At 37.5% G+C, this 24,823-nt stretch overlaps 1 protein-coding gene across 4 annotated transcripts in view; it reads right to left on the reverse strand.

Moving 5' to 3' along the window:
• ELF1 (E74 like ETS transcription factor 1) overlaps window positions 1-24,823 on the reverse strand; it is a 107,848-nt gene that overhangs the window by 31,660 nt on the left and 51,365 nt on the right. For 3 of the 4 annotated variants that reach the window (XM_060191436.1, XM_016188845.2, XM_060191435.1), the window contains 2 exons: window positions 17,043-17,321; window positions 6,250-6,439 (listed from right to left, as the gene is read on the reverse strand). In XM_060191436.1, coding sequence (XP_060047419.1) covers window positions 6,250-6,439; window positions 17,043-17,114 — 262 coding nt within the window. In that variant the 5' untranslated portion in view covers window positions 17,115-17,321. The remainder of the gene's footprint in view (window positions 1-6,249; window positions 6,440-17,042; window positions 17,322-24,823) is intronic. The other variant, XM_060191437.1, reaches the window with a different exon arrangement.

Here is a 24,823-nt window from a genome sequence, read left to right on the forward strand (position 1 = left end):
AGCTATTCTCATATCTGACATGATAGACTTTAAAACAGGTAAGATTAAAAAAGATAGGAATGGACACTACTTAATGCTCAGAGGATCAGTCAATCAAGAGGACTTAACAATTATTAACATCTATGCACCCAATGAGAAGCCATCTAAATATATCAAACTTCTACTGAAAGAGCTACAGCAATATGTTAACAGTAACACAATCATAGTAGGGGACTTCAACACCCCTCTCTCTCAACTTGACAGATCATCCAGGCAGAAAATCAATAAAGACATAAGGGAGCTAAATGAAGAGATAGATAAACTAGAACTATTGGACATTTTCAGAGTCATTCATCCCAAGAAACTGGAATACACATTTTACTCAAATCCACATGGGTCATTCTCAAGGATAGACCATATGTTAGGCAACAAAGACAGCATCAGCCAATTCAAGAGCATTGAAATCATCCCAAGCATCTTCTCAGACCACAGTGGAATAAAACTAACACTTAACAGTTATCAACAAAAGATTAGTAACAGCCCCAAAATGTGGAAGTTCAACAGTACACTTCTTAACAACTTCTTGGTCAAAGAGGAAATCAAGGAAGAAATCAAAATGTTTCGAGAGTTCAATGAAAATGAAGACACAAGCTATCAAAATATTTGGGACACAGCTAAAGCAGTCCTAAGAGGGAAGTTCATAGCTATACAAGCACACATTAGGAAACAAGAAAAAGCACAAATAAACAGCCTGATTGCACATCTTAAAGACCTAGAAGAACAACAACAAAGGAACCCTAAAGCAACCAGAAGGTCAGAAATCACTAAAGTTAGGGCAGAAATAAATAACATTGAGAATAGGAAAACCATACAAAAAGATCAACGAAAGTAAATGTTGGTTCTTCGAAAGAGTAAACAAAATCAACAAACCTTTAGCCAGACTCACAAAACAAAAAAGGGAGAAGACCAAATAAATCGGATAGTAAATGAAAGAGGAGATATCACAACAGACACTGCAGAAATTCAACATTTCATGTGAGGCTTCTATGAACAACTATATGCCACCAAGCTAGAGAACCTGGAAGAAATGGACGATTTCCTAAATACCTACCAAACTTCCAAAACTAAGTAAAGAGGAAGTGGATAACATGAACAGGCCCATCACAGCTAATGAAATTGAAACAGTTATCAAATATCTCCCCAAAACTAAAAGTCCTGGGCCAGATGGTTTTACAAATGAATTCTACAAAACCTTCAAAGAAGAACTAATACTTCTACTTTGAAAAGTCTTCCAGAGATTGAAGACACTGGAATACTCCCTGCCAGCTTCTATGAAGCCAACATCACCCTGATACCAAAATCAGACAGGGACACAACCAAAAAAGAAAACTACAGACCAATATCTCTGATGAACATAGATGCGAAAATATTGAACAAAATTCTAGCCAACCGGATACAGCAGTATATCAAAAAGATTGTTCATCATGACCAAGTGGGGTTTATCCCAGGCATGCAAGGTTGGTTTAATATACGTAAATCAATCAATGTGATCCACCACATCAACAAAAGCAAGACCAAAAACCACATGGTCATATCAATAGATGCAGAGAAAGCCTTTGACAAAATACAACATCCCTTTATGATCAAAACACTACACAAAATGGGAATAGATGGAAAACTCCTGAAGATAGTGGAGTCTACATATAGCAAACCTACAGCCAACATCATACTCAATGGTGAAAAACTGGAAGCATTTCCACTCAGATCAGGTACTAGACAGGGCTGCCCACTATCACCATTACTATTCAGCATAGTGTTGGAAGTTCTTGCCATAGCAATCAGGCAGGAGCAAGGAATTCAAGGGATACAGATTGGAAGAGAAGAAGTCAAACTCTCCTTATTTGCAGATGACATGATAGTATACATAGAAAAACCTAAGGAATCCAGCAAGAAGCTTTTGGAAATCATCAGGCAATACAGTAAGGTGTCAGGCTATAAAATTAACATTCAAAAGTCAGTGGCATTCCTCTATGCAAACACTAAGTTAGAAGAAGTTGAAATCCAGAAATCAATTCCTTTTACTATAGCAACAAAAACAATAAAATATCTAGGAGTAAACCTAACCAAAGAAGTGAAAGACTTGTATACTGAAAATTATGAGTCACTACTCAAAGAAATTGAAAAAGACACAAAGAAGTGGAAAGATATTCCATGTTCATGGGTTGGAAGAATTAACATCATCAAAATGAATATATTACCCAGAGTCATCTACAAATTTAATGCTATCCCCATCAAGATCCCAAGCACATTTTTTAGGAGAATAGAAGAAATGCTACAAATGTTTATCTGGAACCAGAAAAGACCTAGAATTGCCAAAACAATCTTGAGAAAAAAGAACAGAACTGGAGGCATCACACTCCCAGATCTCAAACTATATTATAGGGCCATTGTCATCAAAACTGCTTGGTACTGGAACATGAATAGACACACTGACCAGTGGAATAGAATTGAGAGCCCAGAAATGAGGTCCCACACCTATGGACATCTAATCCTTAACAAAGGGGCCCAGACTATTACATGGGGAAAGCAGAATCTCTTCAACAAATGGTGTTGAAAACAATGGGTTGAAACATGTAGAAGAATGAAACTGAATCACTGTATTTCACCAAATACAAAAGTAAATTCCAAGTGGATCAAGGACTTGGATGGTAGACCACAAACTATCAAATACTTAGAGGAAAATATTGGCAGAACTCTTTTCCACATAAATTTTAAAGACATTTTCAATGAAACAAATCCAATTACAAAGAAGACTAAGGCAAGTATAAACCTATGGGACTACATCAAATTAAAAAGCTTCTTCACAGCAAAAGAAACCACTACCCAAACCAAGAGACCCCTCACAGAATGGGAGAAGATCTTTACATGCCATACATCAGATAAGAGTTTAATAACCAACATATATAAAGAGCTTGCCAGACTCAACAACAAGACAACAGATAACCCCATCCAAAAATGGGGGGAGTACTTGGACAGAATATTCACCACAGAAGAGATCCAAAAGGCCGAGAAACACATGAAAAAATGCTCCAAGTCTCTGATTGTCAGAGAAATGCAAATCAAGACAACAATGAGATATCACTTCACTCCTGTGAGAATGTCATACATCAGAAAAGGTAACAGCAGCAAATGCTGGAGAGGGTGTGGGGTCAAAGGAGCCCTCCTACACTGCTGGTGGGAATGCAAATTGGTCCAACCTCTTTGGAGAACAGTCTGGAGAATTCTCAGAAGGCTAGAAATGGACCTACCCTATGACCCTGCTATTCCTCTCCTGGGGCTATATCCTAAGGAAACCAACACATCCATCCAAAAAGATCTGTGTACACATATGTTCTTGGCAGCACAATTTGTAATAGCCAAAACCTGGAAGCAACCCAGGTGTCCAATAACAGATGAGTGGCTGAGCAAGTTGTGGTATATATACACAATGGAATACTACTCAGCTGTAAAAAATGGTGACTTCACTATTTTCAGCCGATCTTGGATGGACCTTGAAAAATTCATGTTGAGTGAAATAAGTCAGAAACAGAAGGATGAATATGGGATGATCTCACTCTCAGGCAGAAGTTGAAAAACAAGATCAGAAAAGAGAACACAAGTAGAACCTGAAATGGAATTGGCATATTGCACCAAAGTAAAAGACTCTTGGGTGGGTGGGGAGAATACAGGTCCATGAAGGATGATAAATGACATAGTGGGGGTTGTATTGTTAAATGGGAAACTGGGGGATGTTATGCATGTACAAACTATTGTATTTACTGTTGAATGTAAAACATTAATTCCCCAATAAAGAAATAAATTAAAAAAAAACTGAATGGGGGTCAAGTGGTGACGCACCTGGATAAGTGCACACTTTACAGTGTGCAAGGACCTGGGTTCAAGCCCCTAGTCTCCATCTGTAGCGGTAAAGCTTCACAAGTGGTGAAGCAGTGCTGCGGATGTCTTTCTCTCGCTCTCCCTCTCTATCTCCACTTCCCCTCAATTTCTGTCTCTATTAATAAATTAAAATATTTTAAAATTATTTTAAAAAAGAAACTTTAAAAGAGGACATTTTTTAATTAATTAATTTTTTATTTAAGAAAGGATTAATTAACAAAACCATAGGGTAGGAGGGGTACAACTCCACACAATTCCCACCACCCAATCTCCATATCCCACCCCCTCCCCCGATAGCTTTCCCATTCAAAGAGGACATATTTTAAACCAGAAACCATCCAATACTTAGAAGAAAATATTGGCAGAACTTTTTGCCATCTAAGTCTTATAGGCATCTTCAATGACACAGTTTCAATTGCAAGGAAAATGCAAAAAAAAAAAAAAATCAACAGGACTACATCTGATAGAAAAGCCAGGTGATGACAGACCTGGTCAAATGCACATAGTACTAAGTGCAACGACCCATACAAGGATCCTAGTTCAAGCCCCCAGGCTCCCTACCTTCAGGGGGGGAGCTTCATGAGTGGTGAAACAGGTCTGCAGCTGACTATCTTTCTATCTCCCTCTTTATCTCCCCCACACCTCCTCAACTTCTGTCTGTCCTATCCAATAAATGGGAATAAGAATGGCTGCCAGGGGCAGTGAATTTGTAGTATAGGCACTGAGCCCTGTTGATAACTCTGGAGGCAAAACAAAACAAAAACAACAACAAAAAAAACTGCACAGCCAAAGAAACCACCACCCAAACAAAGAAACTTCTACAGAATAGAAGATTATTACATGCCATACATCAGACAGCAGGCTAATAACTAAAATATATAAAGAGCTCATCAAACTCAGAAGCAATATATATATATACATACACACACAATGACCTCATCTAAAATTGAAGAGAGGATTCAAACAGATTATTCACCAAGTAAGAAATCCAAAAGGTCAACAAATATATGAAAAATTCATTGGTGGTCAGAAAAATGCAAAAAAAAGAGTCAACAATGAGATACCACTTCATTCCTGTGAGAATGGATACATCAGAAAGTATAGTAACAACAAAAGCTGGAGAAGTTGTGAGGGTAAAGGAACTCTCCTGTACTGCTGGTAGGAATGTAAACTGGTCCAGCCCCTATGGAGAACAGTTTAGAGAACTCTTAGAAAGCTAGAAATGGGCCTACCCTATGACCTGGCAACTCCTCTCTGGGGAATATATCTTAAGGAATCAAACACACTCATTCAAAAAGATCTGTGCATACCTACGTTCATAGCAGCACAATTTGTAAAAGCCAAGACCTGGAAGCAACCTAGGAGAAGACACTTGTGGTATATATACACAACGGGATACTACTCATCTGCTAAGAATGATAAATTCAGGGGTGGGTGGTAGCGAAGCGGGTTAAGTGCACATGGCGCAAAGTACTCAGACTGGTGTAAGGATTCTGGTCAGAGTCCCTGGCTCCAATCTCTCCCCTTCTCTGTCTTCCCACCCCTCCCAATTTCTCTCTGTCCTATCCAGCAATAACAGTAATAATAACAACTAGAGCAGCAACAACAACAAAATAGGCCTCCAGGAACAGTGGATTCATAGTGCAGGCACTAAGCCTCAGTGATAACCCTGGAGGCAAAAAAAAAAAAAAAAAGGTAAATTCATCTTCTTCATTTTGGATGAAGCCTGAATAAATCATGTTAAGTGAGATAAGCCAGAAAGAGAAGGATGAATATGGGATGATCTCACCCATAGACAGAGGTAGAAAAATAAGATCAGAAGGGAAAACACAAAACAGAACTTGGACTGTGTATTGCACCAAAGTAAAAGACTCTGGGTGCTGGGGAATGTTCAGGTCCTGGAGCATGATGGCAGAGATGAACCTAGGTGGGAGTTAGATTCTTATGTGGAAAAATGAGAAATGTTACACATGTACAAACTACTGTATTTTACTGTTGAATGTAAACCATTAATCCCCCCAGTAAGGGGGGGGGAAGGATGAATATGGGATGATCTCACTCACGGACAGAAGTTGAGAAATAAGAACAGAATGGGGAAACACAAAGAACAACTTGGACTGGAGTTGGTGTGTTATTACACCAAAATAAAGGGTGTATGGGGGGGAGGAGTGCACACAGGGGCCTTTCAGGTCCTGGTGCATCATGGTGGAGAAAGACCTAAGATGGAAGTGGGAGAGTTGTGCAGAAAACTGAGAAATTTTATACAAGTACTACAACTGTATCTACTATAAACCATTAATTCCAATAAAAAAATGCTGGTGAAATTACACACACCTGTAAGGGTGATGTCATCATCATCATCATCATCATCATCTATAATTTCTTCTTCAGCAACATCCAGGGAACTCTCAGTAATCATGTCATTGGGCTCTTCCACACACGCTAACCCTGCATAACTGTTAAGAATATCAGCACCAGGAACATGCTCCACAATTACAGCAGGAAAAATAGCTGGGTCAACAAGCTAGGAAGGGAAAAAGGGAGCAAAAAGCATTAATAAAGTTGTGCAATAGTTAAAAAAAAACAAAACAACCAAAGATATTTCTACATTGGACATAAATTTAGTTTTTATGTTGCCTGTTAATTATATCTAACTAAGGTGTAGAGACTATTTAGCTAGAAATACCAAACTTTCATCATCCTGGGTACTGAAAATCAAGGGGGAGAGAAAGATAGACACCTGAAGACCTGCTTCACCACCTGTGAAGCGACCTGCCTGCAGGTGGGGAGCCGGGGACTTAAACCAGCATCCTCACTCTGGTCCTTGCGCTTTGCATCACGTGTGCTTAACCTGCTGTGCTACTGCCCGACTCCCAAAAAACACATCTTTTAACTTCTCTGCCCTTCCTTCAAATCAGAATATTCTCCCCTAGAGATACTCCTTTGAAATTATTTCATCTTGTGGCTTAAAAGCCAAAAACCCATGTAATTGAGCTTTCCCACATAGATTAACCCTGCATATTACTCTATCAGGGCAAAGACTATACTTGCATGAAATAAATGCACAATATATACACATGCTAAAAATAGTGGAAAATACTAAGTCCTCATGGTCTGAATTCAATACCCTGCATCACATGTGCCAGAATGATTGATGATCTGGTTCTCTCCTTTCTCTCTCATAGATAAGTCTTCTTTAAAGACTTTCAATATTTGATTTCAATAAAAATCACTCAGAACTTCACTACTTACAAGCATACATTAAATTATCATATTGTTTACCTTAAAGTTAAATAAATGATGTTATATCTCAAATATATCTCAATAAAATTGGGGCAATTACAATTTGGCCTAATACTCTAATACTGACAGAAAAATATATACATAGACATGGACATATAGTCATTACCCAGGTCTCACAGCTCTGGGCTGACTTTTTTAGACAGAGACAGAGAGACAACAATGAGGCTTCCTCCAGTGCAGTGGGGGGCTGGGTTTGAGTCTGGTGTGCACACAAGGCAAAGCGGCACACTATCCAGCTGAACTATCTATATAGGCCAATGATTTTTGTTTTTAATGAGAATGCTCACTTAAAAAAATGAACAAAAGTAAAATAATCACACCTATCCAACAACATCCAATTATGGTCAACTGGACCAAAAAGCTAATCATATATGTGTATTTACTTTGTGAAAACTTATCTAACTGTACACTTATGATTTTCCCTATTTTAATATTTGTGCTATACATTTTTTTTTTAATGTTGAAAAAGCAGAAGTCTAGACTTTAAAATAGAGTTCTTGAGAGGGCACTTGTTTCTCCATGTCTGTGACCCAGGGGCAAGGCTCAGGGCCCCATGGCACTGGGAAATGCTTTAGTGCTGAGGTGTCTCTCCTTCTGTGTCTCATTCTTTATTTTTCTCACTATCTGAAAAACTAAGAAGTGGTGAAGCTCCAGAGATGAGATCTTATCTTTGCTAGACTCTATAGATTATATGTGTTTTCTCTTTTAAACCTAGTGTTTCTGTACTTGATCATTCCAGAGGACCAGAGTTGAAGCTCCGGGGCCACCACAGAAAACCACTTTGCACAGAGGAAACTTGACAAGTGAAGCAATGTTATGTTATCTTCCATCTCTTCTCTCTCTCCCTCCCTTCCCCAAGCCCCAGCTCTCCCTTTATCTATATAGCAACAAAACAGTCCACCAGAAGCCATGGAACCAGGTAAGTGTGAAGTCCCATTGAAAACCTCATCAGCAAAAAAAAAAACAAAACAAAAAAAAACACACACATCAAAGCAAACAAGCTAAACAAAAACTAAACAGTAGGCTAATCTCAGGATGTGCATTTTGTTTAACTATAAAAAAAACTAATGTAGCCCTATTATTTTATAATCTTGTAGATCACTATTAAATCACCAATAATGAAAAAAAACCAGAAAAATAAACAAGATAGATTTGTGGAACGAGAGTACTGAAATATGATAGAAGACAAAGTCCGGTGCTTAAATTAACCCTGTGTCCAGAAAGAGGTAGAGAAAAATACGCACAAACAGTTCAAGACATTTTATGAAATTGTTGGGCATATAACAAAATATGATGAGCAGTGACTAGTGGTCAAATATTTTACAGAGCCTCAATGTTACCTATAAACTGATCCTTGGGATTTATTAATGCTATATGACAATAAACATAAATTCAAATCTGTTTTGAAAAAAAAAAAACTAAACGGGGTGCACCTGGTTGAGCACACACATTACAATGTGTAAGGACCCCAGCCTCCACCTACAAGGAGAATGTTTTAGGAATGAAGTGGCATTGCAGGTGTCTATCTTCCCCTCCCTCTCAATTTTTCTGTCTCTATTCAAAATAAATTAAATATTTTTTTAAAAAGATAATAAAGCAAGCAAGCAAGAAAATGAAAAAGAGTAGAGCACTGTTCCACTATCTATGACATTATATTTATTTTTGTCTTTCTTGTTGTTATGAGGTTCCAGCGATCAACCCCAGGGCTTCATGCGTACTGCTGAATCATCTCCCCAGTCCTTTAAACATTTCAAATGATTTCAGGAATTGATACATTACACAAAACAATTCAGGGTTGTACAACAGATCACTGAGATTCAGTGAAATTTTTTTGTGAAGGATTCATCACAAATTCTCTGCAAAGTTTGGGGGGGGGGGGAAACTACTATTAAGCCAGGAAGATAAGATGCTCAGTGGCAGAACACGGAATTTGCATGTCTAAGGCCATACCTTTAATCCTTGGCACTACAACACTACACATCCTACATCAATACTCAGATCTTTCTCTCTGTCTTTCCTTCCCACCCCTCTCAAATATTTTCTTTTAGGGGGAGGGGCTAGGGAGATAGTATAAAGGTCAAGCAAAAAGCTTTTCATGCTTGAAGCACCAAAGGTCCCAGGTTCAATTACCAGCACTGTCATGGGCCAGAGCTGAACAGTGCTCTAAGAAAAAAACAAAGCAAACAAATTGGGGGTTGGGGGGGAATCTACCACTAAAATAGCTTATGAAGATAGGTTTATTGATTAATTCAAATTCTTCTGCAGAAGTTATTCCTTATTGAATAGTACTTATTTTAAAAGACAATGAAAAGTAACTTTAGAAACCAGACAAAAATATCTATATAACTGAAATAAATGCTTCCCTATTTCTCTCAGTTTTATCTTTTATATCCTAAACTAAAGGTAGAATCTCCATCAAAGATTCAATCCCGTAGTCCAGGAGATGGTACACTGGCGAAGGCACTAGACTCTCAAACTTGAGGTCCTGAGTTCAATCCCTGGCAGCACATGTACCAGAGTGATGTCTGGTTCTTTCTTTCTCTCCTCCTATCTTTCTCATTAATAAATAAATAAAATCTTAAAAAAAAAGATTCAATTCCAATAAAAGTGCTGTCATTTTATAGTTAGATTTACCTTTCTCTCCCCATCTCTGTCTTCCCTTCCTCTCTCGATTTCTCTCTGTCCTATCCAACAACAACAATAAGCAATAATAACAATAACAAGGTCAACAAAAGGGGAGAAAAATAGCCTCCAGGAGTAGTGGATTCACAGTGCAGGCACCTAGACCCAGCGATAACCCTGGAGGCACAAAAAAAAAAAAAAAAAAGAAGAAGAAAAAGAATACTTCATAAGATAGTTATAAGAATTAAACAAAATAACCCCTATAAATAGCACAGCATGAAATGAAAGGTAAAATGCTCACTAAACATTAATCATTAAATTTCATCTTCACTCTTTCTAGAGTCCATCTAGTACATGCTTGTACCCTATGCAATGATCTCATCCATGCTCATTTTTTAAGGCATTATCATGGACCGTATTTGTTATGACTGGGAGATACTTAAAGGGAGAAGATGTGAAATAAAGAAGTTAGAAGTTCCTACTCTGCTCACCAGTTCCCCTTTCATAATAATCATCACCTTCCCTGCTAACAATAGTTGGCGGGGGAAAGTCAGAACAGATACTAGGTGATCAGTAGGGTTGTCCCTTCAATATCACCTAAAGAGAGTCTCAGAAAAGACTTTTCCCAAGAATAAATGGGCTTGTACTTGGGGATTTTATGGCATAACTCCTTTGATGAAGGCTTTCCCAACTGTACAGAAAATAAACAAACAAACAAACAAACTAGGGCAAAGGAGATACCATAATGGTTATGCAAAAGATTTTTGTGTTTGAGGCTCTGAAGTCCCAGGTTCAATGCCCCTTACCACCATATGCCAGAGTTGAGCAGTACTCTGGTCTCTCTCTCATGAAAATACATAAATCTCACCTTCTGCACCCCATAAAGAATTTTGGTCTCTACTCTGAGAGGGATAAAGAAGAAGGAAGCTTTAGAGGCTGGGTTAAGCACACATAGTGCAAAGTGCAAGGACCGGCAAAAAGTTCCTGGTTTGAGCCCTCAGCTCTCACCACCTGCAGGGCAAGGTCTTTCTCTCTCCCTGTCTCTCCATCCCTCTCAATTTCTCTGTTCTATCAAAAACAAAACAACTGAGAAAATGGCCACAGGAGCAGTGGATTCCTAGTGTAGGCACTGAGCCCCAGTGATAACCTTGGAGGCAAAAAAAAAAAAAAAAAAAAAAAAAAAAGCTTCGCTTCCAATGGATGGGATAGTACATGAAACTCTGGTGGTGGAAACTATGGGGAATTGCACCCCTGTTATCTTACAATCTTGTTAATCATTATTAAATCACTAATAAATTAAAATTATATATATATATATAATCTGGGGTGGGGGTAGATAGCATAATGGTTATGCAAAGAGACTCTCACACCTGAGGCTCCAAAGTTCCAGGTTCAATCCCCCTTACCACCTTAAACCTGAACTGAGCAGTACTCTGGTAATAAATAAATTAATTAATTAATGATATCTTTTAAAGATATTCCCCATTTCTGTAGGGGGAAACCTTCACAAGTGGTAAAGAAGAGCTGCAGGTGTCTTTCTAAAGTCTGTCTCCCTGTTATTCCCCCCCTTCTCTCTTGATTTCTGGTTATCTCTACCCCATAAACAGTAAATTTCAATATTTAAAAATTATACATATATATATACACATATATATATATATATTCCCAGTTTAAAATACACAGCAGGAATTGACTTTAAAGTGACCTGTGAGTGCCTACAGTAAAGGTATTTCCTTTACAACACCCATTGCCACTCCTTTCCAAACGAGTTCTCACACATAATTTCCTAAGAATATGCACAAATATAAGGGAAATGATTAACATTATGGAAACCAAAGATGAAGGTGTCAGTTTCGTTAGACAACTACATTTATAACCACAGATTGTGACTAAAAACAGGAAATATATTCTAATTCAGTGCCTTCAACAAAGATTTTTATAGAGTCAACCAATCAAGACAGTATTGGGTCATGAAACAGGATTAATTACTTCAGTGGTTATTAATTCTTCCTTTTCACTTTGAAAAGTTAAAATCTCAACAGGTTTTTGTTTGATTGATTGGGTGCCAGGGAGTAAACCCAGGACCCATATATACAAAGTTAGTGCTTTTCCACTAGATTGCATTCCACCCCAAAGTTTTTATGTGATTTAGTACCTCATCTTAAAAATCACTTCAAACTCTACCCCAATAGAGTATCAAACCTATAAAGTATACTACTGAAAACAATATGATGCTGACAATGCAGAGTTAAATACAATAGAATATACTAGCAAGCTCAAGTTAATTATCAGGGGGCCAGGCAGTGGCACAACGGGTTACGCCCACATTGTACAACACCCATAATATAAGGGGAGGCTTCGCAAGTAGTGAAGCTGGTCTTTGGGACTCTTTCTCTCTCCCTCTCTGGCTTCCCCTTCCCCTCTCAATTTCTCTCTGTCCTAGCCAATAAAATGAAAAAATAGTCACCCAGGAACAGTGAATTTATATTGCTAGCACTGAGCCCCAGCAATACCCCTGGAAGCAAAATAAATAAATAAATAGAATAATTATCAGTGTGTGGTAATTTAGCATATAACAAAGGGGGGAGTCTTAGTGTAGCGATATAAATGGTGATGGACAATATTTTCATTTGTGGAAAAGGGAACTATCAGATATTTATATCTCATTCATATGCTAGAATAAATAAATGGGAAGCAATCCAAATGTCCAATGAAAGATGACTCAGTAAGAAGTTAGGGATGGGATAGCGTGGGTGAGACAGCATAATGGTTCTCCAAGACTTTCATGTCCAAAGCTCTGAAGTCCTAGGTTCAATCCCCTATACCACCATAAGCCAGAGCTGAGCAGTGCTCTGGTGAGTTGCTCTCTCTCCTTCCTTCCCTTTCTTTCTTTCATTAAAATTAGATACAATTTTTTTTGTGTGTTAGGGATGAAATACTACTCTGAAATAAAAAAGATGGGAGTGTATAATTTGGGACATAATATATGGAACTGGAGGTGATTCTGCTTCATGAAATAAGTAAAAAGATGAAAAACAACTACTGAATAGTTTTGTTCATATGTAAAGTATCGATCCTACAGTATATGGCTTTGGTGGAGGACCTGGTGCTTAGATATACAGTGAAAGGGTGTGAAAATATATCCTTTAAAATCTTTCAGTTTTGTAAAAGCGCTCTTAAAACCCTGATAGTAAAAATGTACTTAATGCAGTTCTGGAGGTGATGAAATGAATCAAGTGTTGTACTCTCAAGTGTGAGGTCCCTAGTTTGATCTCTACAAACAAATTCCAGAGTGACATCTGGTTCTCTTTGCATCTCTCTCCTTCTATCTAGTTCATGAATGGATAAGTATCTTTTTAAATTTTTTAGTTAAAAAGAAAAAAAAAAAAGACAGTAGCAGAGCCAGAAGATAGCTAAGCTAGTAGGGTGTGTGCCCTGCCCCTGCACAGCATGGGAAAGCTACAGCACTGGAGAAAGAAAATTCAAAATGAGCCTCAATACTACTAGCCAAGGAAATTCAAAATAAAATAGTAAAATTTGATTTCACTCAAGACACACCAATATGGAAAATGTTGCCTTGATAAGTAAATTACTCCTAGTAGAAAAAATTGACAAGGTTCCTGAAAAATGAGTTGGTAGTGTACATATGCGTTTTGGAAACTCAATTCTACATTCAGAAATTCTACAGAACTAATCGTCTGACTATCCAATGCAATAGGTAGATAAAATAACAAAATCATAGTGCTTAGTTAAATGTTAACTATGTGCCATGCAACTATGAGTTTTTACTAACAACTCACTTAATCTTCACAACAACCTTATGGAATAATGGGCTTGTTATTATTATCTCCATTTTACAGATAAAATATGAAAAAATCAAGGTAACAGACAATACGTAATGGAGCAAGGCTCAGAATTAAAAGCCAGGTGTCATGGCTTCAATATCTGAACTCTTAACCACTACAGGTCTACTGGCCCCAAATGGGGATGTTCATTGTCTATCATTTATTTACTTATTTTTACCAGAACAATTCTCAGCTCTGGTTTATGGTGGTGCTGGGGATTAAAGCTGAGACCTGTGGTGCTTCTGGCATAGAAGTCATTTTTGTTTTCTTTTTTGTTGTTGTTGGTTTTGTTTAAATTGGATAGAGACAGAGAGAAGTTGAGAGAGGAGTAAAGAAGATATAAAGGGAGTGAGACAGAGGGACACCGGCAACCCTGCTTCACAACTCGTGAAGATTTCCCCCTGTAGGTGGGGACCAGGGACTTGAACCTGGATCCTTCCTTGCACACTGTAATGTGAGTGCTTAACCAGATTCACTACCACCAGCCCCCACCCAAAAAAAAATTTCTCATTATAGAATAGGGATAGTAGTATTTGCCCCATAGGCTTTTTTAAAGTCTTTTTTTTTTAATATTTTATTTTTATTTATGAGAAAGATTGGAGGAGAGAGAAAGAAACAGACATCACATGTGCTGCCAGGGATCAAACACAGGACCTCATGATTGAGAGTTCAAAGCTTTATCACTGTGCTGCCTCCCAGACCACTCTTTGTAAGTCTTTATAAACTAATATATATATATCTTTGGTTAGAGAAAACTACTGAAGGAAATACACATATGTGCATTTCGATAAGGTCAGAGCACCATCTCCCTACCTGAAGACATAACCTTTCCAAGATAAACTAAGCACATCGTAATACATAATTGGGGTAAATATTGTTCTGCATAACTTATTTTAAGACTGTGTAGGCATACCTTAAACTACGGTACTATAATGAAAAATATACTTCTCGTGGTCAAAAGATTGTCAAAGCTACTGCACCACAGCATACCAGCAAATGGCTTAGGGCTTTGTCAGATGCCACCACATCCGGAGAACAAACTTCACATCAAGGCTGGGGTCTTTCATGTAAGAGGACTATATGGTAAACACGTTGTTTTCAAGCCCTGACATATGTAGAAACATCCTGTTTTAAAATAAATCCAAAACACTTTCTCTTCTTAAAATACCTGTCCAATTGTCTCGAGCTTACACTTATATTGCCTTTAATATAGTTTTAACTGCAACCAACCAGTTCTTCTCAAATGTCTCCCCTCACTAGCCAAAGCTCATCTTGATTTCAAGGCACCTCAATCTAAACTCTCATCTTTTGTAAATCTTAATAACTTTTTCCAATTCTTTTTTTTTTCATTTTTTCTGGAATATTTGTCTCTTTTTTATTATTTTACTTATTTATTCCCTTTTTCTGCCCTGTTGTTATAGCTATTGTTGTTGTTATTGATGTCATCGTTGTCGAATAGGACAGAGAGAAATAGAGAGGAGGGGAAGACAAAGAGGGGGAGAGAAAGACAGACACCTGCAGACCTGCTTCACCGCTTGTGAAGCAACTCCCCTGCAGGTGGGGAGCCGGGGGCTCGAACAAGGATCCTTACGCTGGTCCTTGCACTTTGTACCACCTGTGCTTAACCCAATGTGCTATTGCCCAACTAGCAACTTTTTCAAATTCTATCACTTCATTGGACAATAGAAAAACCAAGAAAGTTAGGTGGAGGGTAGATAGCACAATGGTTATGCAAAGAGACTCTCAGGCCTGAGGCTCCAAAGGACCCAGGTTCAATCCCCACACTACCATAAGTCAGAGCTTTAAGCGCAGAGGACCAGTGTAAGTATCCTGGTTCAAGCCCCGGCTTCCCATTTGCAGAGGAGTCGCTTCACAAGCAATGAAGCAAATCTGCAGGTGTCTGTCTTTCTCTCCCACTGTCTTCCCCTCCTCTCTCCATTTCTCTCTGTCCTATCCAACAACAACATCAATAACAACAACGTTAAACAACAAGAGCAACAAAAGGGAAAATAAATAAATAAATATAATCATAAGTCAGAGTTGAACGGTGCTCTTGTAGAAAAAAAAAAAATGGAGAAAAACTAAGAAAGTAAAACCCTGGGGCCAGGTGGTGGCACACCTGCTGAACATGTTACAGTGTATAAGGACCCAGGTTTGAGCACCTGCAAGGGGAAGGCTTCATGAGTGGTGAAGCAGGGCTACAGGTGTCTCTATGTCTCTCTCACTCTCTATCTCCCCCTTCCCTCTCAATTTCTGGCTGTCTCTATCCAATAAATAATAAATATAATAATAATTTAAAAAGAACATAAAACCCTGCAAATAGTATCAATCAATTTTATTATTGATAGTAACTGTTTCTAGATAACACAATAGCATTAGAGGTGAACTATTCAACTGAGAGATCTAGGATTAGACTTACTTCAATATATTAATCAACATTATTAGATATATTTTAAGCCTAGTATGCTGAGTTTGTCTAACTCAGCATTTCTGCCACGTAATATTCTAACATAAGCCTTTTTAAAGTGAAGTAAGTTAAGTCCCAAGAGTATCTAGTCTGCCTCCCAACTCATCACCCTGGTAAGAAAAAAAGCAGCTAGAACTCAATGTTTTCTCCAAATACCTCGGGTTTCTTTTTACATTTTAGAAATAGTTGTTTTTACTTTTTATGTAAATTGAAAAAATAAATTCAAAAGTTCTCCAGTTCAATCCTTTCATTCAACACATGTAAAATCTAGATCTTAGGGCTGAGTGGTGGTATACCAGGTTGAGTGCACATGTTACACAGCACAAGGACCTAAAAAAGGTTAAAGCTCCTGGTCCCTACCTGCAGGCGGAAAGCTTCACAAGTGGTAAAGCAGGGCAGCAGGTGTTTCTCTCTCTCTCTCTCTCCCCTTCCTTCTTCCCACTCATCCTCTCAATTTCTGTCTGTCTCTATCAAATAAAGATGATAAAAGTAAAAAAATACTTTAATAAATATTCACTGAACATATACACTAAAACTGTGATTGTAAGCAATTATTAAACACCAGCCCTTTATTATAAAAACTGCATGCCTACTAGAACTTTTCCAAGTAATTTGAAATAATTAAGGGATTTTATTGTTAAATCTATTTTACAGAAAACCAGTTAAATCCTGCAAGTATTACACTTACTTGGTACCACATCAAAGCTAACAATAAGATTCTTTCTTAATAAATAAATTTACTATTACTTAAAACAATAGGTCAAGTAACCTATAAATTTTACACTAATAAAGTTTATCCTGCTATCTTTTAAGTAATTTAAACCATGTTCTGTTACAAATAAATAAGTCAAAATAAATTTATAACATTAAATTTTCCTTGAGTCTCATACCTGCTGTTCATCCTCCATGACGTTACTAGCAAATTCAAATACCAAATCGTTCTGTTGGACAACAGTAGCCATAATAAAGCATTCCTCTTAGAGCCACATGAGAAAAATTCCAAACAGGTTCAAGTATTGAGCAACAGAGTTGCAGTGACCAAAAATCATCAGCTATGTCTGTGAGGTTACTGTATCCAGGTTTCCTTTACGGAAGGTACTTCAAAATGCTTTAGCTCACTGATGTTCTAAACAAACCGAGGCAATTTTTCTTCTTTTGAACTTCTTGGCCTGAAAAACAAAAAGTTTAAGTTATGAAAAATCAACCATAAATTAATAATTGATACTGAAGTCAGTGTCCCCAAAGTTTTTTTGTTAATGTTTTTTTAAAGAAAATGACCAGGACTGATGAGTACTGATTTCAGAAAAAAGTTAGGTTTTTTTTTCCCCCTGTGAAGATTACTGTCCTAAGATCACCTCTCATTACTGAAAATGAGCCCTTGTTACCCTCCCCACTCCTACTACACTACAGTTAAAGAACCAAATATTACAGTGATGGGGGACCAGTAACTGATTAGGTTTAATCAGAATAAAGGGTATAAAAACAATTTCCTTCTTTCCACTAACCTAGCAAGATGAATACATAGGAACTACTTACTGCTCCACGAGTAATTTCATATTTTTTTTTGCTTTCATAGAGACAGAGAGTATCTTTCTCAAGCATATCTATATAAAATCTGTCTAGCAAAAAAAAATTTTTTAATCTGTCTAGCACATTATCTAATGTACATTAAGTACCTTAAGAACTTTTACAAATAAGCAGAAATTAAAGCCCACTCAACCATATGTATACTTTTAAGGGTTTCTAGTAAGCAGAATGTTTTACCATGCTTATGCCTTTCTGCAGTGGCTTCTTTTTTAATGCACTGAAATGTATCCTTATCTCTAGCACAAGCTTGCAAGCAACAGGAAGGAAACAGCACTTGACCACGTCATGGCAAATTAGAACATGCAAAGTACTGCACTTTACAATAGTAGAAAAACAGAAACGCAACTCAAGAGTGAAACAATGTCACAGAGAAGGGAGAAAAGCTTAAAAAGTGTCTACCAAAGATGACTGGTTAGTTAAAAAAAAAAAAAAAAGGTAAGAAGTTAACATTTACTAAGAAAGTAAATGGAAAAATTTAAGAACTATAACAATCTTGTTAGATACTATATGTGATGGTCACATGAAAGGCCAAGGACACAAAAATAATCACATGGAAAACATTCAGTGCTTTTTTTTTAAATAACACTAACAATTTTATTTTACTTTTCTTTTCTTTCTTTCTTTTTTTTTTTTTGCCTCCAGGGTTATTGTTGGGGCTTGGTGCCTGCACCACAAATTCACTGCTCCTAGAGGCTATTTTTTTTCCCCTTTTGTTGCCCTTGTTGTTGTAGTAATTATTATTGTTGCTATTCATGTTGTTGTTGGATAGGAGAGAGAGAAATGGAGAGAGAAGGGAAATACAGAGAGGGGGAGAGAAAGACAGACATCTACAGACTTGCTTCACCACATGTGAAGCTATGCAGGTGGGGAGTCAGGGGCTTGAACCAGGATCTTTGCGCCGGTGAAGCTATGCAGGTGGGGAGTCAGGGGCTTGAACCAGGATCCTTGCGCCGGTCCTTGTGCTTCACACCATGTGCACTTAGCCCACTACACTACCAACAGACCCCCTTTTATTTTATTTTTAACAGAGTATTGCTCAGTTCTGGATTTTGGTGAGGATAGGGACTGAACCTGGGACATTAGTGACTTTTGAGCTTGAAAATCTTTTTGCGTAGCCATTATACTACCTCCCCAGGCCCTAAAAATTTTAATTTTAAAGAGGCCAGGAATGAAACTGAGTCAGTGAATTCACTTCAGGGAAAATTTAAATCTTGTTAGTTTGTGCTACCCAAATCACATACTGTTATGTTCTAATTTCAGTAAAGTAAATTTCCTATATAACTCTAGTCCCTAGAGGTCATTATGAGAGACTTGATTTCACTCAGTGAAAATTAATTAAAAATTCAATCCAGAGCCAGCAAGATACTCCACCAAAACAAAGCACCTGCTTTGCCATGTGAAAGACCCAGGTTCATGCCCAGTCCGTACCACACTGGAAAAGTTCTGGAGTACCTGAAATAATTATCCTAGATCAGTGACACAACAACAGAAAATTCAATATAGTCTGGGGGAACAGATCTAACAGTTAAGTGCTGGACATGCAGACCTATGGGACTGGTTCCATCACTGATAGAACATGTGTCAGCATGGTGCTCTGGCTTCTTTTTCTCATATAAACCACACTGCCTCTTATGAAATACAAATCAGTCTTAAGGAACAAGATATCAGTGTAGATGAAAAATATACTCCTTAAATTCTAACACAGTAGTTACACACACCCTTTTAAGAAAACCAGTTCATTTCAAAATGAAGTGTCTTTTCATTTTGCAAGAGTTGTAGGAGTGGTATCTACAGAGTCTTCTGAGACAGTAAGGGAGGTGGGAGAGACACACTATCTGACTTAAGACCCAAGTTAGTAGGAACACACACTATAAGACTTCAAGATTATGTCTCTTTCTTGGTGTCCCCTGAGAAATAATTTTTGAAAAACAAGAGTAGGAGGGGAGATAGCACAATGGTTATACAAAAGACTTCTATTTCCTCAGGCTCCAGAGGTTCCAGATTCAATCCCCAGCACCATCATAAACCAGATTTGAGGGAATTGGATGGTAGTGCAGTGGGTTAAGTGTATGTGGCGCAAAGCGCGAGGACCAGCCTAAAGATCCTGGTTCAAGCCCCCAGATCCCCACCTGCAGGGAAGTTGCTTCACAAGCGGTCAAGCAGGTCTGCAGGTGTCTATCTTTCTCTCCCCATCTTCCCCTCCTCTCTTCATTTCTCTCTGTCCTATCCAACAATGATGACATCAATAACAACAATAACTACGACAACAATAAAAACAATAAGGGCAACAAAAAGGAAATAAATAAATATCAAAAAAATCTTTAAAAAAAGAAAAAATGGAATTAAAAAACATATATACCAGAATTGAACAGTACTCTGATAAAAACACACGTACATACATACATAATAGTAGTAGAAGTAAATGAATTAACAACTGAGACAGAAACAGCAATCTCCCAGGAGAATTCTGGTTAGAGATCCCAGTCTATGCACATGCACAGTCCAGGGTTACTTCTTCCAACAGATGGAAAGATGTTAAGGAGGCCGGGTTGTGGAGCACTCGGAAAAAATGGCTGCCATGTGCACGACGGTGCCTAGTGCCAGCACTGAGCCCCAGCAATAATCCTGGTGGTAATTTTTGTTGTTGTTGTTAAAGTTAATTGCAGCCATTCACTATTTTAGTCCAAAGTATGTGATTCTGAAGCAGTTAATTTTTTTATAACCTCCTCTACCCCCTATAAATAAATAAGATCAACTCCAATATTGGAAAAAATCTTTTTGGTATATTAGTTTGTGAGTAGTATGCTATTATTTAACTGGGAGCAGGGTGTTTTTGGCCTAGACTTATCATACACTTGCATACAGATATAAAGTATACAATCGATCTTTTAAGAAAAATGTTACTTGCAATATTTCTTCTTTATATTATTACTCAAACCAAATTTTCTTCTCAGATCACTTTATTAAGGAGTTAATAGTTTACAGTTATGTTGTTGGCAAACGCTAGAAGAAGTTATGTTGTTGACACATAGGTACAATTTCTCATCTTCCATGACAAGTGTCTGCAAAATGTTCTCACTTCTAACTTAGGTGTTTTTCCTCCATCACACACCATGCCTCCGGAGCTCCCTCTACCGTCTTCTTCCCTCCCTCTTTTTACTCCCAGAGCCTTTGCTTTGGTGCATACCACATCCAGTCCAAGTTCTACACTGAGTTTTCTCTTTCTGTCCTTGATTCTTAATTTCTGTCTACAAGTGAGATCATCTGGTATTTATCCTTATCCATCTGACTTATCTCACGTAACATGCTTACTGCAAGTTCCATCCAAAATGAGGCAAAGGAGATGGCTTCATCATTTTTAACAGCTGAGTAGTATTTCATTGTGTATTTAATACCACAACCTTATTTTCCATTCATCTGTTAATGAGCATCTTCATAGCTTCCAAGTTTGGACTACTATAAATTGTACTGCTATGAACACAGGCATACATAAATTCCCTTCAGATGTTTTGTTTTCTTTGGAGGAATTCCCCAGGAGAGGAATTGTTGACTCATAGGGTAGATCCATTTCCAGTGTTCTGAAAAATCTCCACACTGTTTTCCATTTAGGTTGGACCAATTTACACTCCCACTAGCAGTGTAGAAGGGTTCCTTTTGTCTCAGATCCTCAACAACATCTATTGTTTCTCTCATTTCTCATATATATCATCCTCACAGGTATAAAGTAGTATCTCATTGTTGTCTTTATTTTCATTTCCCTGAGAGTGACTTTGAGCATTTATTCATGTGTCTGTTGGCTCTCTGGATCTCTTCGGCCTATGTCCATTCTCAATTTTAAAATGTTTTGTTTTTGTCTTCTTTTTTTCTTTTTCAAATTTTTATTTATAAGAAAGAAACACTGACAAAAACCATAGGATAGGAGGGGTACAACTCCACACAGTTCCTACCACCAGAACTCCATATCCCATCCCCTCCCCAGTTTTTATTTTCTGAGTTTGGTGATTTCTTAATAAATTTTGGTTCTAAATCCTTTGGCATGTCAACATCTTCTCCCATTCTATAGATTCTGTTTTTGGTGATGTTTCTTTTTGCTGTGTAGGTTTTCAGTTTCATGTAGTCCTATTGGTTGATTTTAGTTCTTGTTTCCCTTGCAGTTAGTTGGACTTGAGTCCTTGAAGCTGTTTCTAAAGTTTACATCGGAAAGGTTCTGCCTATGTTTTCCTCTAAATATGTGATGGTTTCTGATCTAACATCCCAAACGTTGAGAAACATCTGGAGTTTACTCTTGTGCATGGAGTCCAGTTTCATCTTTTCTACATGTTCCCATCCAATTTTCCCAGCACCATTTGTTGAAGACACCCCTTTCTCTATTTAATCAATTGGTTCCCCTTTTCAAAAATTACATGTCTGTAGGTGTAGGGATCCCAAACCAGTTTTTTATTAGGCTTACTTGTTCTGGTTTGAAATACTAGCTACATTCATTACCTTCTTAACTTTTAAAAAATGGGCTGCTTTATCATAACAAATCATAAGGTCCTCAATAACAGTGAAACTTGTTTAAGTTTGCTAACAATGAGCTATATAACATTCAGAAGCACTCTATGCACTAATAATGCTCATTTTCAAAGTAGCCTAAAGAAGTAAGAAAATGATCACTCAACACAGGCTTATTTATCAAATAAAAACTCCACAAGCTGATTCTCATATTTGTAGCTGGGTCGGGGTCATATTCTTATATGTCTTTTTCCAGGAAACATACAAGAATGTCTTAACACTAATGTCCCTTTTATCACCAAAATAAGTTTCAGATGTAAATAAAGCAGTAAGCAAAGCAGTTAAGAGAACAGGTTCTGGAACTATACCAGTAGAGTTTGAATTTTCTGCATTGGGACCCTAGAAACAAGTTACATAGTGCCATTTTCCTCATTCTATAAAATAGGTTTATTTTGAAGTTTTCTCAATCTGTAACATGGGTATAACAAAAAAACACCAAAGTCTAGAGTGATGAAGATGAGATAAAAAAATTCATGTGCAGAATTCATGGCATTTAAGTAAAGATTAGATTCACTAATGTCTTAAGTACAGTGTAAGAGTGCATGCACGTTAACTAATTACTAACAATTAACTATATATACTATACAGGAGCATTCTATGCACTAATAATACTCAAATACACTTAATTTGAAAGTCAGGGAGTAAAAGAGACCAAAACACTGAAGCTTCCTTCAATGCAGTGGGGACCATGTTCATGGCTGGGTTGCACACATGGCCAAGCAGCACACTACCCAAGAAAGCTCATTCTCCAGCCTCTCATACCAGCTATTTGCTAGACTCCAACACAGAACATGATGGCCCATTAGCAGCCTAATTCTATTCCAGTGTCTAGAAATTTGGCACCCACATGAGAAATCCAGTTGCTGTAAGGGTAGCTCCTTAACCGGTCTGGCAAGTTTCCCTTAAACCTTAACACAGTTTCATTATGTCTTATTCCAAGAAAAAATAATTTACTAATTGTAAACCCAAAACCCTCATCCACATTACTGATTACTACAGCCAATCCAATCAGTTAGTGTTCTTTAATCCACTATGAAAGATGTCAGGTATTATAGTCAACATGATAGTCATTCTATTTCCACAGAAAGAGAATAACAGAGATTACATGACAGAGGGCAGGAAGATGGGAGGGGAATCACAACACCAAAGCTTCCTGCAATGCAGTGGGGAACAGGTTCAAACCAGGTTGTACTCATGAAAATCAGGTGCCCTATCCAGGTGAGCTATCTTGCTGGCCTAATTGCTGTAACTTTTAAAGTTTTACTTTCTTTCCCAAGCTCTATTATATCACACCATCTTTTTTTCTTTTTCTTTTTTTCTTTCCCCAGGACTATTGCTGGGGCTCGGTGCCTGCACTATAAATCCATTATTCCTGGAGGCTATTTTTCCCCCTTTTGTTGGCCTTATTGTTTATCACTGCTATTATTAGTGTTGTTGCTGGATAGGACAGAGAGAAATAGAGAGAGGCAGGGATGACAGAGAGTGAGAGAGAAAGATAGACACCTGCAGACCTGTTTCACCACTTGAGATGCAAACCCCCCCCCCCCCCCCCCGCAGGTGGGAGGCCGGGGGCTGGAACTGGGATCCCTATGCTGGTCTCTGTGCTTTGCATCATGTGTGTTTAAACTGCTGCCCGGCTCCCTCACACTATCTTGTTTTACTTCACTCAGCCTAAAAAAATTGAAAAGGACCTATTTATAAAACTTTTAAAATGTTAATAACATTAATAAGTCACAATTTAATAGTTTGGCAACATAATTTAGCAGCTCACTGGAATAAAAAATAAATTTTGTTGAAATGTTTCTAGCTCTTTGAATATATTATTACTATGACCTACATTTTTTAAAATCTAGATATGGAAAGGATGATAAAGAAAACACACCAAAAATGTAGTTACAATTAAGTAAACAGATCTGAACTTCTTCAAATAAGGGCCCTACTGACCATAGAAAGACAGAAAAGTCACCCATTACAAAGTAAATAAATAAATAAATAAATAAATAAATAAATCTCACTATACAGCTCTCTCCAAACCATGTACTCTACATACAAAATAGAGTGAGAGAAAACAAATTCATGTCGCATGAGGAACATATCATTCCACACTGCATTCAGGGTTTTCATATTTTAATTTAAAACATGTTTCTAAGCCCCAATCTTTTAATTTAAATTGTTTTAAATAGTCACAGAATTAAAGCAATTTATTTTTAAGTTTTAAAATATTCAAATACCAGTAAATTTAAATAGTTATCCTGTACTAGGCATCTTTCATTACAAGGGGCAGGAGGCGAGGGAACGTCAGCTTACACTTTTCAAAAGTCTAATTTTATTTTCATATGAAGGTGTAAGTTGGTATTTTTTTATACAGAAAGCCTCAGACTCTTCTGGTGAGATGTGCAAAGTTGAAGCAGGCCTCCTAAACCAAATAAACTCATCTTAACTTTCAATCATGTGAAGGGAAAAAAAAAAAATTCAGTATTGATCAAACCAAACAGACTGACTTCTCCCTACTTTCACCTTTCTGCTGACA

The sequence above is a fragment of the Erinaceus europaeus genome, chromosome 5 (assembly GCF_950295315.1).
Source record: "Erinaceus europaeus chromosome 5, mEriEur2.1, whole genome shotgun sequence".
Lineage (NCBI taxonomy): Eukaryota > Metazoa > Chordata > Mammalia > Eulipotyphla > Erinaceidae > Erinaceus > Erinaceus europaeus.